This window comes from Coregonus clupeaformis, unplaced genomic scaffold, assembly GCF_020615455.1.
Source record: "Coregonus clupeaformis isolate EN_2021a unplaced genomic scaffold, ASM2061545v1 scaf0687, whole genome shotgun sequence".
Classification (NCBI taxonomy): Eukaryota; Metazoa; Chordata; class Actinopteri; order Salmoniformes; family Salmonidae; genus Coregonus; species Coregonus clupeaformis.
Genome location: NW_025534142.1, coordinates 87,030 through 103,133, shown reverse-complemented (window position 1 = coordinate 103,133; position 16,104 = coordinate 87,030). Strand labels below are relative to the sequence as shown.

General features: G+C 44.6%; 1 protein-coding gene across 8 annotated transcripts in view; it reads right to left on the bottom strand.

Moving 5' to 3' along the window:
• Nucleotides 1-16,104, bottom strand: part of LOC121554340 (EH domain-binding protein 1-like protein 1) — a 66,204-nt gene that overhangs the window by 28,671 nt on the left and 21,429 nt on the right. For 3 of the 8 annotated variants that reach the window (XM_041867868.2, XM_041867870.2, XM_041867873.2), the window contains exons 9-16: nt 14,307-14,528; nt 13,782-13,997; nt 11,286-11,987; nt 10,831-11,058; nt 10,476-10,535; nt 10,100-10,256; nt 8,484-8,990; nt 134-8,248 (exon numbers count right to left, since the gene is read on the bottom strand). In XM_041867868.2, coding sequence (XP_041723802.1) covers nt 134-8,248; nt 8,484-8,990; nt 10,100-10,256; nt 10,476-10,535; nt 10,831-11,058; nt 11,286-11,987; nt 13,782-13,997; nt 14,307-14,528 — 10,207 coding nt within the window. The remainder of the gene's footprint in view (nt 1-133; nt 8,249-8,483; nt 8,991-10,099; nt 10,257-10,475; nt 10,536-10,830; nt 11,059-11,285; nt 11,988-13,781; nt 13,998-14,306; nt 14,529-16,104) is intronic. The other 5 variants (XM_041867874.2, XM_041867875.2, XM_041867876.2 and 2 more) reach the window with 3 other exon arrangements.

Here is a 16,104-nt window from a genome sequence, read left to right as displayed (position 1 = left end):
CAGAGTTGAAATGCAAGTGTTTCATACTCTATCTGACAGGCAACTGACAGGCAGAGAAATGTGCTTTAAAGTCTCATAAAAGTGCCATAATGCAGATTTAGAATCGTCTCCTCTCCTACTCCTATTCACTCACCCTCTTTCTAGAACGCCCACTTCTTGCGCCTCATATCTGGTCTGAATGACCCCCTCTTCCTTGAGCCTCTCCAAAACTGAGCCATGTTTAAATTCTTGTTTGTTCTCATTCACCACTGCTTTGATTAGTTTGGGTTTGTGGCTAAGCTCTGTTTGGCCCTCCTTGCAGTCATATATCTCCTCTGCCCACTCAGGCCTTTTACCTCGACTTGACTGTTGATTGAGAGACGAATCACTGTGGAGAGGCGTTTGACAATGTGTCGATGGAAAGCCAGGTGCAATGGCCTCACTTGGGCAAGATGGCAACATAGACACCATTCCCTTCTCTAATTCATCATGAGTGGGAGCCAGAGACTGCACTGTTTTCTCTTTCAGTGACTTTTCCCAAAATGGCCTCTCCTCCACGGGCCACTGATGAATTGGAGCATCCTCTTGATTTTGCGTCTTTGTGGATGAAATCCCTTGGACATGTGTAACCATTTGGCAAGTTGGCAAAAGACTGGGCATGTTTGGCTCTTGTTCTTCTTTAGGCCATGGTGCTGATGGAAAGCCAGGTATACTAGCTTCTTTTGGGCAAGATAATAACATAGCTGCCATTCCGTTGGCATCATCTGATCCACTGACTCCAATAGCTGGAATCTCTTTCTGTGTTTTCTGCCATAATGGTCCATGCTCCACAGCCCAGTACTCTACTAAAACCTTATCTACTTTCTCTAGTTGTAAAGAGGGAAAGCCAGACACTTTGGCAACATTGGAGCATGACGATTTAACTGTGGAAGTAATATATTGCTCTGCCTTGGGTCTTGGGGCAGAGGGAAAACCAGGTATTTTGGCTTCTTCTGGGCACGTTGGCTCCAGGGCCATCATATGTCTATCAAACTCTTTGTCGTCTTTTGATCTACTCATAACTGGGGAGGAAAGTACAGTCACAGAGAGCCTCGCCTTCACTGGCTTCTCTAACAATGGCTTTTGGTCAGCTGGCCAACCCTTAACTGGATCCTGCTCTGCTAGTTCTATCTTTATGGATGGGAGCCCAATAACATTAGAAATGTTGGGGCAAGATAGCACAATATTCACCATACTCGGAAGCTTCTCTATTTTGAGCTGTGGCACAGATGGAAAGCCCGGACATAGAGCAACACTTGGACAGGATGGTACAAGAGATAACATTGCCTTTATCATGAGTGTGTCTCTGTAACAACAGTCTCCCTCAAATGGAGAGCATTCCAGAGTCTCCAGAGTATTAGCAACCCTCGTTGGTGGTGTCTCCCATAGTACACTCTTGACTGTCGGCCAGCCCTCTACATAAGCATAATCAGACATGACTGACTGTCTTGAAGGAAAACCAATTATACTAGAAACTTCCGGGCAAGATCGGGAAAGATAAGTCATGCATGGCTTTTTCTCTACTTCAACATGAGCATCTTTTGCTTGTGGAACCGATGGGAAGTTAGTAAGGGTGGCTTTTGCTGGGCATGACAGCACCATACTTGTCAATATTTCTCTGTCTCTAAATGACATTTCCTCAGATGGACAAAGCTGAAGAGATGGGAAACCTGGACTCAAAGCAACACTTGGACAGGATGGTATAAGAGATAACATTGCCTTTATCATGACTTTGTCTCTGTAACAACAGTCTCCCTCAAATGGAGAGCAATCCAGAGTCTCCAGAGTATTAGCAACCCTCGTTGGTGATTTCTCCCAGACTACACTTTTGACCATCGGCCAGCCCTCTACATAACCATCATCCGACATGATCAATTGTCTTGAAGGAAAACCAATGATACTAGACACTTCCGGGCAAGATGGGAAAAGGGAAATCATGCATGGTTCTTTTTCTACTTCAACATGAGCAGTTTGGGCTCGTGGAGCCGATGGGAAGCCAGGAAGGGTGGCTTTTGCTGGGCATGAATGGACCATACTTGTCATTATTTCTCTGTCTCTGAATGACATATCCTCAACTGGAGAAAGCTGGAGATTAAGCCCCTCTCCTTTCCTCAATGATTTAACCCAAAATGGCTCCCTGTCAACATGCCAGACATCATGTCCTGCCATGGATGGACGTCTTGAGACGAAACCTGAAGCCCTCGCATGTTTCGGGCAGGTAGGCCATAGATGTACCATGCTTGGGATCACCCTAACATGAGCCCTATCCGACTTGTGCCGTGACGATGAGGGAAAGCCTGGAATGGTGGCTTTTATTGGGCAAGGTGGTAACATAGACACCATAATTCTAATCATTGCTCTCTCTTTGAATGATAATCTTTGCACTGGACAAAGGGCTAGTGTGTCTCTGTTATTTAATGGCCTCTCCCACAGTGGCCTCTTGTCCACACACCAGCCATCTTTATCTGAATTGTTAGGAAGTCTAGAAGGTAAGCCAGAAACTTTAGAAAGTTTAGGGCAAGTCTGCAGAAGACTGATCATGCTTGGTGTGTCTGCAAATTTATTCCCAGGTACAGAGGGGAAGCCTGGAATCACAGATGATTCAGGACAAGATGGCATCAAAGCAAACATTGCTTTCATTTTGTCAATGTCTTCCTTTGATCCGTCTTTTGGAAAAACTTCTTCCTTCTTCTTCTTCTGCAAGTGGTCAAACATAGGATTCGGGTCAACAAACCACTCTGTTTTACCCCCCTCAGTGGATGCGAGACCCGGGAGGCTGGAAACTTTAGGGAAAGTGGGAACAAGACTCAACATATTGGGTTGTGGTGCAGATGGGAAGCCAGGGATCCGTGCAGCATGAGGGCATGATGGCCTCAAAGGAACGTTGGTTTTCATTTCCTCTTTGTCTACCTTTAAACTGTCAATAATGACTTTCCTCTCCTTTGGAAGTCTCTTGAACAATGGCCTCTCGTAAACTACCCGCCCTGTTTCCCTATTCCCCACAATGGATGGAAAACCAGGGAGACTAGACATTTTAGGGCAGGAGGGAACAAGATTCATCATACTTGGTGCCTCCTCAGCCTTTTTATATGGTGCAGAAGGGAAACCAGGAATCATGGATGCTACTGGGCAACATGGCATCAAAGCAACCATTGCTTTCATTTTGTCACTGTCTTCTTTTGATTGGTCTTTTGGAAAAACATATTCTTCCTCCTCCTTCTTTTGCAAGTGTTCAAACATAGGCTTTGGGTCAACAAGCCACTCTAATGTTGTAGACCCTTCAGTGGATGCGAAACCCGGGAGACTGGAAACTTTAGGGCAAGCAGGAACAAGACTCAACATACTAAGATCTATCTCAACTTTGGGATGTGGTGCAGAGGGAAAACCAGGAATCCTGGCCTTTTTCGGGCAAGATGGTAACATATCTACCATGTTATTTGTAAATTCTTTGTTCTCGTGTGGCATTGCTTGTACCAAAGAAACTGTTATTTTCTTAAATGGCCTCTCCAAAAGAGGCCTCCTGTTAGCATGCCAGACAACATTTTCAGACTTATGCAGATGTCTAGAAGGTAAACCAAAAACTCTGGAAAGTCTAGGACAAGTAGGCAGAAGGTTAATCATAATTGGCTCTTGCCTTGGTGCAGAGGGGAAGCCAGGAATACTGGCTGCTCTTGGGCAGGATGGTGTAAGAGCAACCATGGTGCTGACCATTTCACTATCATTACAGACTGTGCCAAAATTATCTAATAATCCTGACCTTTCTCTTGGTGACATCTTCAAAGAATCTTTATCTACTGGCCAATCTGGTGCCTGATTCTGATCCAAAGCTGGCAATCCAGAAACGGTCGATACCTTTGGGCAAGTAGGCACAAGATTCACCATACTTAGGGTTTCTACTGATCTCTGCCTTGGTGCAGAAGGGAAGCCAGGTACACTGGCTTTCCTGGGGCAAGATGGTACCATAGCTACCATATGTTTCAGATCTTTGTCTTTATCATGAGCTGGAGAAATGTCTAGAATTGGCTCACCCCTTTCCCTCAATGGCTTCTCCCAGAGTGGCACTCTGTCCAAAAGCCAATCTTCATCTCTAGACTTGATTCGCTCTCTAGAGGGTAAACCAGAAACCTTAGAAAGTTTAGGGCAAGTAGGCAGAAGACTGCTCATACTTGGTGGGTCTTCTAGCTTCGACTGCGGTGCAGAGGGGAAGCCTGGAATCCTGGCCTTATTCGGGCAAGATAGTAACATATCTACCATATTTTTTGTAAGTTCTTTATCCTTGTGTGGCATTTCCTGCACGTAAACTGTACTTTTCTTCAATGGCCTCTCCAAAAGTGGCCTGTTAGCATACCAGTCATCATTTTCTGACTTATGCAGATGTCTAGAAGGTAAACCAAAAACTCTGGAAAGTCTAGGACAAGTAGGCAGATGATTAACCATACTTGGCTCTTGCCTTGGAGCAGGTGTACTGGCCTTCCAGGGGAAGGATGATGACAAAGCTACCATATTCTTCACAAGTTCAGTATCATGATAGACTCTGCCAACATCCTCCAAATGGAACATTGATTCTTCTGGCCTTTCTCTAGGTGTCAACAGTGACTCTTTATCAACTGGCCACTCTACTGTTTGTGTCTGTTCGATAGCTGCCAATCCAGGAACTCTAGATTCCCTTGGACAATTTGGCATTATGTCAACCATACTTGGCTCTTGCCTTGGTGCAGATGGAAAGCCAGGGACACTAGCCTTCCTTGGGCAAGATGGTAACATGACCACCATATTTTTCATAAGCTCATTGTCCTTGTGTGGTATTTCCTGCATTAGACATGCTTTTCTTTTCCTCAATGGTCTCTCCAAGAGTGGCCTGCTGTTAGCATGCCACTCAACATTTTCAGACATAATTGGCTGTTTGGAGGGTAAACCAGAAACTCTAGCCAGTCTAGGGCAAGTAGGTAGAAGGTTAACCATATTCAGCTCTTGCGTTGGTGCAGAAGGGAAGCCAGGAATACTGGCCTTCCTGGTGCAAGATGGCAACATGGCTACCATATTTTTCATAATTTCAGTGTCTTTGAATGGCTTTTCCTGATCTTGTGAAATAACTCCCTCTCTTTTCTTCAATGGCCTCTCCCACAGTGGAACTCTGTCCACAAGCAAATCTTTATCTCTAGACCTGATTGGCTCTCTAGAGGGTAAACCAGAAAGCCTAGAGAGTCTAGGGCAAGTAGGCAGAAGGTTAACCATATCTGGCTCTTGCCTTGGTGCAGAGGGGAAGCCAGGTACACTGGCCTTCCTTGGGCAAGATGGTACCATACCTGCCATATTTTCCACAATGTCTTTATTTTTATAATGAGCTAAAGAAATTGGTAGGATAAGCACATCCCTTTTCCTCAATGGCTTCTCCCACGGTGGTATTCTGTCCACAAACCAATCTTCATCTCTAGACGTGGTTGGCTGTTTGGAAGGCAAACCAGAAACTCTAGCCAGTCTAGGACATGTAGGCATAAGGTTTACCATACTGGGCTCTTGCATGGGTGCAGATGGAAAGCCAGGGATAGTTGCCTTCCTTGGGCAAGTTGTCAACATGGCTACTATGTCTTTCATCATTTCAGTGTCTTTGAATGCCATTTCCTGATCTTGTAAAATAAGTCCCTCTCTTTTCTTCAATGGCTTCTCCCACAGTGGACTGCAGTCCACATTCCAGTCAATATCATCAGAATTGTTTGGAAGTCTAGAGGGTAAACCAGGTACTCTGGGAAGTTTAGGGCAAGTAGGATGCCTATTTGACTCTTGCCATGGCGCAGATGCTACAACAGCTACACCAACCTTTTCCAGGCAAGATGGTAACATAGCAACCATATTTTTCATAAGTTCTTTGTGCTCATTTGACATTGCATGTGCTACAGAAAGTGATGGGATCAGCTCAACTGTTTTCCTCAATGGCTTTTCTATTATTGGCCCCCTGATAGCATGCCAGTAGTCAGGCTCTGACTCAGTTGGATGTCTAGAGGGTAAACCAGAAACTATGGAAAGTTTAGGGCAAGTAGGAAGAAGATCATACTTCATGATCATTCTTGGGGATCCTAACCTCTGCTTCAGTTTTGAAGGAAAGCCAGGAATACTGGCCTTCCTAGGGCATGATGGTAACAAGGCTACCATATATTTCAACATCATTTTGTCTTTATATGCTATGCCAAGAGCTGGAGAAATTGGTTGAATCATCACATCCATTTTCCTCAATGGCTTTTCCCACAGTGGCTTTCTGTCCACAAGCCAATCTTCATCTCTAGAACTGATTGTCTGTGTCGAGGGTAAACCAGAAACCCTAGAAAGTCTAGGGCAAGTAGACAGAATGCTAACCACATTTGGCTCTTGCCTTGGTTCAGAAGGGAGGCCAGCAATACTGGCTGCTTTGAGGCAGGATGGGGGTTCTTTCCTTTGGGCAGAGGTGATGCCAGGAATGCTAGTGAATCGAGGGCAGGATGGTGTCATAGCAAACATATTCCTGGTAATTTCACTATCATGATAGACTGTGTTAACATCCAATAATAATCCTGGCCTCTCTCTTGGTAACTTTGTAAACAATGTCTCTTTATCTACTGGCCAAACTACTGCCTGTTTTGGTTTCTGATTTAAAGCTGGCCATCCAGGAACTATAGATACCCTTAGACAAGTTGGAAGAAGACTCACCATATTCGGCACTTGCCTTGGTGCAGAAGGGAAGCCAGGCACACTAGCCTTCTTTGGGCAAGATGGTAACATGGCTGTCATGTTTTCCATCATTTTAGTGTCTTTGAATGTTTTTTCATGATCTTGGGAAATATGTAAAATAAGCCCCTCTCTTTCCTTCAATGGCTTCGCCCACAGTGGAACTCTGTCCACAAGCCAATCTTCATCTCTAGAACTGATTGGCTGTCTGGAGGGTAAACCAGAAACCGTAGAAAGTCTAGGGCATGTAGGCAGAAGACTGGTCATACTTGGTGTGTCTACTAGCTTCTGACTGATCATACCTGGTGTTTCTACTAGCTTCTGCCTAGATGCAGAGGGGAAACCTGGAATCCTGGCCTTATTCGGGCAAGATGGTAACATATCTGCCATATTTTTGGTAAGTTCTTTGTCCTTTTGTCGCATTTCCTGCACCACAGAAAGTGCTATTTTCTTCAATGGTCTCTCTAGAATTGGCCTACTGTTAGCATGCCAATCAACATTATCTAACTTAATTGGCAGTTTAGAGGGTAAACCAGAAACTCTGGCCATTAAAGGGCATGTAAGCAGAAGGTTAACCATATTCAGTTCAGATTCAGAAAGCTTTATTGTCCCAACGTTGGGCAATTTGGTTGGCTCTTGCATTGGTTCAGATGGGAAGCCAGGAATACTGGCTGTTTTGGGGCAAGATGGTTTAAGAGCCACCATTGTCTTGACCTTTTCACTATCATTATAAACTGTGTCAACATCCTCTAAATGGACCATCAATAATTCTACCTCTTTAGGTAACTTCTTAAACAGAGCCTTTGCATCTACTGGCCAGTGTACTGCCTTTGTCGGGTCTATGGTTGGCAATCCAGGAACTCTAGATACCCTTGGGCAAGATGGCATTATGTTAATCATGTTTGGCACAACCTGGGCTTTGGGCCTTGGAACAGATTGAAAACCAGGAATAGTACTCTCACTTGGACAAGATGGGACAAGTACTACCTTACGTTTCAACATTTCTTTGTCTCCATACACTTGGTCTAAAGCAACTGACGAAGAAAGCCCAATAACCGTCTTCTCATCATGTGGTCTCTCCCATTTCAGCTGCTTATCCACAGTCAAACCTACAGCCTCAGCCCCTTCAGTCTCCTTTGGTTTCCTGGAGGCCAAACCAGATGCACTGGATATGCTTGTGCAAGTTGGCGCTAGATTCACCATACTTGGTTCCATTTGTGTTTTGGGTGGTGGTGCTGGTCTCTCTGTTTTGGGTGGTGGTGCTGAGGGAAACCCAGGAACACTGGCTACCCTTGGACAACTTGGCAACAGGGCAGCCATTCTTTCCATTACTTTCTGGTCCTCATCCAACGTTTTAGGTGCAGGGGTGATAATTGGTGTTCCTTTCAGTGGCTTCTCCCATAATGGGTTTTTGTCAATGGGCCATTCTTCGGGTCGGGCCTTAAATCTGTTCCTAATCAATGTGGATGGGAAACCAGGGTAACTGGACACTTTTGGACAAGATGGCAGCGAGGCAGCCATACTTTTAGTTCTAAATGGACAGGGGACACCAAGTATATATGTCAGAGGAAAGGTGCCAAAGGGGGAACAACAAAACATGTTCTTGTGTTTAAAAACTAGTGGGACCAGCCCGTAATATTTATTGAAATGTAAACCTGTGAGGTACATTAGTCTTCAGGACATGCTAACATGTTTTAGAACTAGTTGAATGAGTGACACATTGAGGAACAGGGGTGTGTAGTGATTGTGCACCATGCCACACTTACCCCCAATCCATGGGTACCACTCGTTCTTTTGAACCTCTTGAATATTTAGGAGCATCTTTCTTAGGGACCAGTGTCCGCCCCTGCTCTTTCTTTGGGTCTTTCTCCTTTGGCAGACCGCTCTGCGACACTCTGTACGGCCGTGTGGTCTGCAACTCAGTGAGATGGGGGGGCGGCGGGGCCATCATCCTCTGCTGCCCACTGGCTACTGTCACAATCTGTTCAGGCTCTGGTTTGGCTAACGGTGTCCCTATCTGCATGGACATCTTGTTCAAGTGACTCCTCGTTCTGTCAAGTGACTTCATGGATGTGACTGTGGGCTCAGGTAAGCCAGGCCTTTGCATGGGTGCAAAAGGGAGAGGTTGCTGGGGTGTTGGAACTGGGAGTGCCCTGATTGACCTCTCCTCTACCTGACTCTTTGCAATCGGTTTTGGCATCTCAAAATATTGGAGCCCCGGAACAGAGGGTGCTCGGGGGCTAAAAGGCAGGAGAGGGGTCATGATCTCAGGTCTGAGGGACAAACAAATCAAGGTCAGAGTTCAGAGGTCAAGGGAGGGGGGGATTGCATCTCCATAGCAACAATGCAGTGAAAAACAAGCAAGGTTCCCCATCTCAAGCACGGTCAGAGGTAATTTAAAGAGGTGCTACTGTAAGGGCACAAGCACAAGCTTTGCTAAGGATCTTACATGAATTCTTTGGCATACCTCTAGAGTTAGCATACTACTAGATTGCACACAAAGTAGACTACCAGCAAGCGCTCAGTCAAAAAAATTATATAATGTACGACAATCACTGGGCCAAGACGAGCAGAGATCTCTCTATGTATTGAAACAACATTGCAGCTTGAGGAAACTTGATACACTATAAATCTGCCTACCAGAAACTGATACAATCGTTTTGGTTTCACTATTGACAATCTGGTAGTTTCCAATGATTCATTGGAAGATTTCAAATGGATACATTGCTACAGTGGCCATGCATCCTGAGTGTGACAAAATATGTAGTTCTATGTTTGCAGGGCCAAAGCGAACAAATTATTATAATTACAACATTTAAGAACTCTGCCATGCTTCCAACAATTTATGACAAATAAAATAGCAATGCAATGTTGATCCCAGACAGCACAAGATTTTTGTGCAATAACACGACATCTGCCTTACAGACTCAAACACAACTCCTTCAGAAAGTTATCCATGACAGTATATCTATGTCACCATTATAACTAATAAGAAGAGTACACAGACTACAGCAACACTAGGAAAACCACAGCATTGACAAGAAGAATTGTTACACAAGACATTTCCTTGAAGTCGGATGGTTACTTTATTCCTGACATACCACTAAATTGTTTAGTTAGTATGAATGTGACATTCACTCGTCATAGTTATTAATAAGGTCAAATTACCACACTTTTGTCTTTCAAAGTGGCCTTTACTGTGTCATCTTACATCTTTGTCTTACAAACTCCATCATGCAAAAAAAAGAACAAAAAAAGAAAAACTGACCATGCTCGCCATCGACATTGAATGGAGATGTTCAGGTTAAAACCAAACCAGCCATTCCAAGCATAAATAATGAGCACCACCACCAATAGCTGTATAACCTTTGAATTCACTCACCCTGCCGTTGCCTGGACAACCTCCATTCCAAACATTGAGTCTGCCCCCAATCTTCTCTCATAGGCTCTTGTCTCAAAGGGCTTAGCCAATGGGTCAAGTGAGGATGTTGATGGGTCTGGCCTCTGATTGGCAATACTGATCATTCCAGCAGTGCGGGCTAGAAGGGATGACAGATGAGAACATCATGAAGATGAATCTGAAGCCATCAGTATATACTGTCTTGACTGTGGGCCAAAACCTGACTTGAAGATCTGTGCCCTATAAGTTTAAGTTTTGAGAAAAGTTAAGAACACAGATCTCAAGTTAGGATTTGGCCCTGTGTATAGATTTAGGGATGTTCCTAAAAGGCATTGTGGTTGCATTAGGTCCTACTCACTGGGAGTTGTGGCAGTGGTGTATTCCTCCTCTGTCAGAGTGCTCAACTGCCTCTGAAACTCTAGAAGGGAAAAGACAGGACCTGGTTAGACCTGATTATCTTAGCGGGAGAGTTAGCCAATAACCAACAATTAATGAAGGAAACACATTTAATGCTAACATAAAATTTGTACAACCAACAACAATTAGCAAGAGACCGTTACAACCAAAACAACTAGCTAGGTGCCAAGTGTTCTCATGTGACGATTGAGAAGGGAATACGTTATCATCATAGCATTCTATCATGAATTTCCCCATTATTTAACATGAGGACTTTTCAGTGAACACCTTTCTGTTTGTCGCCTCAGGTTGTATACCTGTCTCTTGGGGATCAGTGACTGGTGCTGGGAGGGGGGCAGTGGGGACTTGAGTCTGAGAGCCAGCAAAGAACACAGGAGTAGGTACAGGATAGGGGGTGAGTGAGAGAGGAGAGGATGAGTGGGGGAGCTCCAGAGGAGGGGAGACCAGCCTCTTCAAATTGGGGTGGACCAATGTGGGAACCCCCTGGTGCATCCATTCTGCAGTCTGGGGCACAGCAGGGGGGACTGAGGTAGACGGAGAGGAAGAAAGAGAAAAGATAGGACACAGGGAAGACAAGGAAGGAAAGAAAGGGGGGGAAAGGAGAAAGGAAGAAAGAGGGAGTGGATGAGGGAAGAATTTGATTCATAAACGTTTCAACCAGTTGGGATCAAAGTACAATTTTGTAGACTGGTTAGACAAGCATTTGTCCAATGTCAATGCTTTGGGCTGAATCTCTCTTTGAGATCTGTACCTGACTGGGAGACAGCGGCAGAAGCAGGATCTGCAGCACGCGGAGAAGCGCCGATAGCATGAGGGGAGGAACCAGGAGCGGGGTCATAACATTGGGCAGCAGTAGGGTCAGAAGCAGTAGGAAGACCAGGGGTGGGAACAGTGGGATCAGGGGAAAGACCAGGGGTAGAGGATAGGGAAGGGTCAGGGGTGGAGGTTGGGGAAAGGGCTGGGTCATCAGAGGTAATGGGAGGCATGGATGATGCAGGAGTAGGGTTAACATCAATGGGAGTGGATGAGGAAGAATCAGAGACGATGGCAGGCGCAGAAGCAGGGGTGAGGGCAGGAGCATCAGAGCCAGAGGTGGTTACGAGAGGGGGGGGTGATGAGGACACAAGAGTGCAGTAAGGTGCTTCCATTGGGTCAGATGCGTAATCAGGGGTGGGGAGAGAGGAGGATGCAGGAGATGAGGCTAGCACAGGGGGAGGGATGGGGAGAGGAGACTGCAACATGGAAGAATGGGACACATCAAGGGAGAATGACATGGAGGGATCAGGCTGAGAGCAAGCAGGATTACATGGTGTCTCCATGCTCTGTTTTGTCTTCTCCAGGGGCACAGGCTCCACTGGGTCAGGGGGAGAGGGGTGCAGAAATTTGGGGGAGAGGTCCAGCTGGGCCAGAGGGGCCTGGGATTTGGGCGGTCTCCATTCACTCTGCCAGGGTACTGTGAGGGAGGGATGAGAAGGGGTAGAATGAGAGATTAAAATAAGGCATGCGTTTGAGAGAAAGAGGGACAGGAGAGATGAGGGAGAAATAGAGGGATGGGTGGTTAGAAAATATATTGGAGTAGAAAGGGTATTCAGATTGGAATAAAGAGAGGGAGAGAGAAAGGGAGAGAAAACAGTCAACAGAACAGTCCCTACGTTGTCTGATATACAGTAGTAACATAAGTATTGATGTGGAAACCCTACTGCACATGATATAGGCTACATGCAATGTTCCCTCTAAGTTGTGCGCTGGCGCGCAGCTCCCCTCGGACTGCAGCCCAGAAGAAAAATCAGCCTGCGCAGAGAAGGACGAGATTGAACTTCACTCAACTTTCTAGAGTTTTCCCCTTTAGTTAACAATATCAACATTTCGCTCTAATGTGGGAATCGAATCAACGCAATATTAGCCACTTTCAATGTAACAAACAAACAAAAACGATGCAAGACTTAGTATGCAAAACTAACTGTGCAAGAGATTTTGTTGTAGAAAGAGCGCATTGGAGTAGGATTCTATCGCATTGACAGGCACGACTCAGGCCCGTACTCTACACAGACCGGTGCGCCATAACCATTCAGAGCTGCAGTAGGCCTATATGCAAATAACTAATGCCATATATAGATCTGTGCCATTCACGTTGAACTGGACTGTGTTTACAGCATGAGCGGTCGCGAGTAGATGAGATTGATTTGAGATCAAAGCAAGAGCTGCATGTAGCCACCTGTGCACATTTTGTTTATATTCTTTGTTAGTTAGTGAGTTGTTAGCCCAGTTATAGCAAATTTCTAGTCAACAATGGGCGAGTGGTTGCTTCCTACAAGAGCACAAATTGTGTGCATTTCTAGCCATCTTTGAAAAGTGAGTTAGGTAAAGAGCTTTTTTTATGCCTTAAAGACGCAATTTGGCCCCTTTAAGAATAGTTGAATAGCCCTGACATAGCCCTTCTAAGGATAGCCTTTCCAGTCCCTATTTAATCTTGCTCTTGTGACTGACTGGATTCGAACCAGGTCTCCTGCCTGTCATAAGACTGTGTTAGCCCCTGGTTCGAACCCAGTCTGTCACAAAAGCAAGATTAAATAGGGAGTGGAAAGGCTATCCTTAGAATGGCTATGAAAAGGCAATTCAACTATTCAGCCAAATTGCAGTTTTTGTGACACTCCCTTCTGACGTGTCCTGTATGGCCTGTGATCATCATAGATGGGAACAGAAGGCAGGTCCATGTTCCAGAGAGTCTAAGCTTTCAGGAATTGGGTCATAATAGCTTATAGCTAGAGCCAAATTCATAGGAAGAAAACAAATTAAACATTCCGCATTGGCTTCAGAAACTGCCAAAAGCTTCTGTTTACCACAGAGAGCGTTTGATTCTATCTGTGCTCCTACACCGTTCCTGGCTGTCAAAGTACAAGGATGTTGTCTCTGGTTTTGAATCTGAACTGAATTTGAAAACTGAATCTGAATGCATCTGGAGAAGTTGAATATATGAAACTTTGATAAACTTGAAATTATAGTTTTTAAACTTTATACACAGACAACGAAGGCAATATCTTCCATATTAAAACTGAATGAAATATTAATTCAATTCAGTTTCAAAGTTCCATTTATTAATTCAATGATTCAATTTGTGCATTACAAATTCAAAAATCTTAAATTGAAATTCAATATCCTAATACAAATTCAAAATGTTGGAATTCAAATTAAATTTCTGTTGGCACTGAAATTGCTCCATATGCTTTGCCTTGTGCCTGTGTCGTACCTGTCTCGGGGGCCGAGGGCAGGCTGGTAGGCCTAGTGAGGGCGGAGCCCGGCTCTGCCAGGGAGGTGATGTATGCTTTGGGCCGACGGGGGACAGGGAGGGGCTGGGACGCAGGAGGGGAGGTGCCGAAAGTGGTGGAGGAGAAGGAGGAGGAGAAAGAGGAGGAAGGGACGCTCTGGGGTCTCCAAGCACTGGTGCGAGCCGCAGCGTAGGTGGCTGAGAGAAAAGAGGAGGATGAAAAGAAGAATGTGGGGGGTAGAGAAGAGGAAAGGAAAGGAAAGGAAAGGAAAGGAAAGGAAAGGAAAGGAAAGGAAAGGAAAGGAAAGGAAAGGAAAGGAAAGGAAAGGAAAGGAAAGGAAAGGAAAGGAAAGGAAAGGAAAGGAAAGGAAAGAGGATGGTGATGAACAGCTACTACAGACAAAAGAGATAACTTACAGAATCAAAGACAAATCGCATCCATGCAGTAAATTGAAATTAAGGACAAATGCCTTGAAACTATCCCATCAATTTCTGTACATGCAGTACCTGTCTGTGGAATATCAGAGAAAGAGGGAGGTGGAAGGACGGATTGGGCAGAGGGTGAAGAGGAAAGAGGAGAGGTGGAAGGCCCAGTGAAGGATGCTGAGAGGGGTCTTGATGGAGAGAAGGTGGGGAGACCAGGGGCCACATGGCCCTCAGCAAGACTGGCAGGGTCAAGGACCGGATCACTCTGGAAGCCACAGGGCCTCCGGGCTACAGATATGGGTACTGAGAGAAAACGGTAGAGGAGAGAGTAGAGGAGGAAGAAAGAGAGGAGTGAAGGAAAAGGAAGGGGGCAGAGTGAGAAAGAGAATGGATAGTAAAGAAGGGTTGAGAAATTAGAATCAAGCCTGACCAGTACAGAGAGCAGTAGAAACATTTTGTCATTCAGCATGGCTTAATGTAAAAAATAAATTTAAAAAAGGACATGCTTTCTCTTGAAACTTGCCTGAATAATCTAAACTACTCCACAACTAAACAGCCCCATTAACTGTGACCTCACTTCCCTAGCAACAGTTATGGACCAATGTCAGAAACCATAAATACAGTATGTCACCGCTTTGATGAATAAATTCACTGTGAGCTAAGGCAGTTGCTATGGAAATGAAGCAATTGCCTCTGGCAATCTCGGCAATAAACATTCAACGCCTGACATTTCAGTCAGTGGAGAAAATAATGATTCTAGACCCCTGTGTGTCTCTAGAGACTCAAGGTAATTCAGGACATTCAATTCATTCCTCCAGGAATGTGTCGACATGTTTTTCTCAATCTTGCTATAGCTATACTGATTTAAACAGCAGGGGGTGCCTCAGACCATAGAAAGATACAGTCAGGTCCAACATTATTGGCACCCTTGATAAAGATGAGCAAAGAAGATTGTAAATAATAAATAATACAAATACTGAGCTACATATATGCTCAAAACAATGGGACAATTATGTTATTTTATACTAATACAATTGCTCAGAGAAAGAGATTTAGTTTAACAAGTAATTTACTTTTTTTTTTATAAAAAAGATAAGGATCAATATTATTGGCAGCCCTGTTTTCAATACATTTCTATAGAATTGTTGGTCAAAAGAGACGCGTGCGCAACTCTGGGGCAAAACAGATGGGGTTGGTTTAGACTCTTGACAATATACAAACTATATTTCATCTTCAAATGTTTATTGAAAACAAATACATTTGCACAACGAGCACTTGTTGTCTATCAAATACATTGTTACAGTTGTTGGTTAGCTAGCTAGCAATTTTTTTTGCCATATTAGTTTAGACATGACATCAGTCAAAACACCTCAAAACAAGGTATCACTAACAAGATACAACGACCTGAAACGAGTCACCTACGATTCCCCATATGGCAGCTTCTTATCATTGTTGCTAGCTATCTGACCGTTCAGAATCATAACAACGCACGCCTTCCGGCCACATCAATGCAAGGCAACATTTCCGTGACGTTATCATCCCCCCCAAAAATTATGAGATTGAAGAATACATTGGGAGGGATCTTAGACCATTCCTCCATGCAGAATCTTTCCAGATCCTTGATACCCTTTGTCTGTGCTTATGGACTGCCATCTTCAATTCAAAGAGCTCTATTTTCAAGTCATCCAACAAATGTAAACGTCTAGAGTTTGCGGAGTTCTGCATATGCAGAAAAGAACCCCATACGGTGGTGGCTCTTCGATGTTATGGGGCTATTTTGCTTCCACTGGTCCTGAGGCCCTTGTTAAGGTCAACGGCATCATGAACTTTACCCAGTACCAGGCCATTTTAGCCAAAAACTTAGTTGCCTCTACAAGGA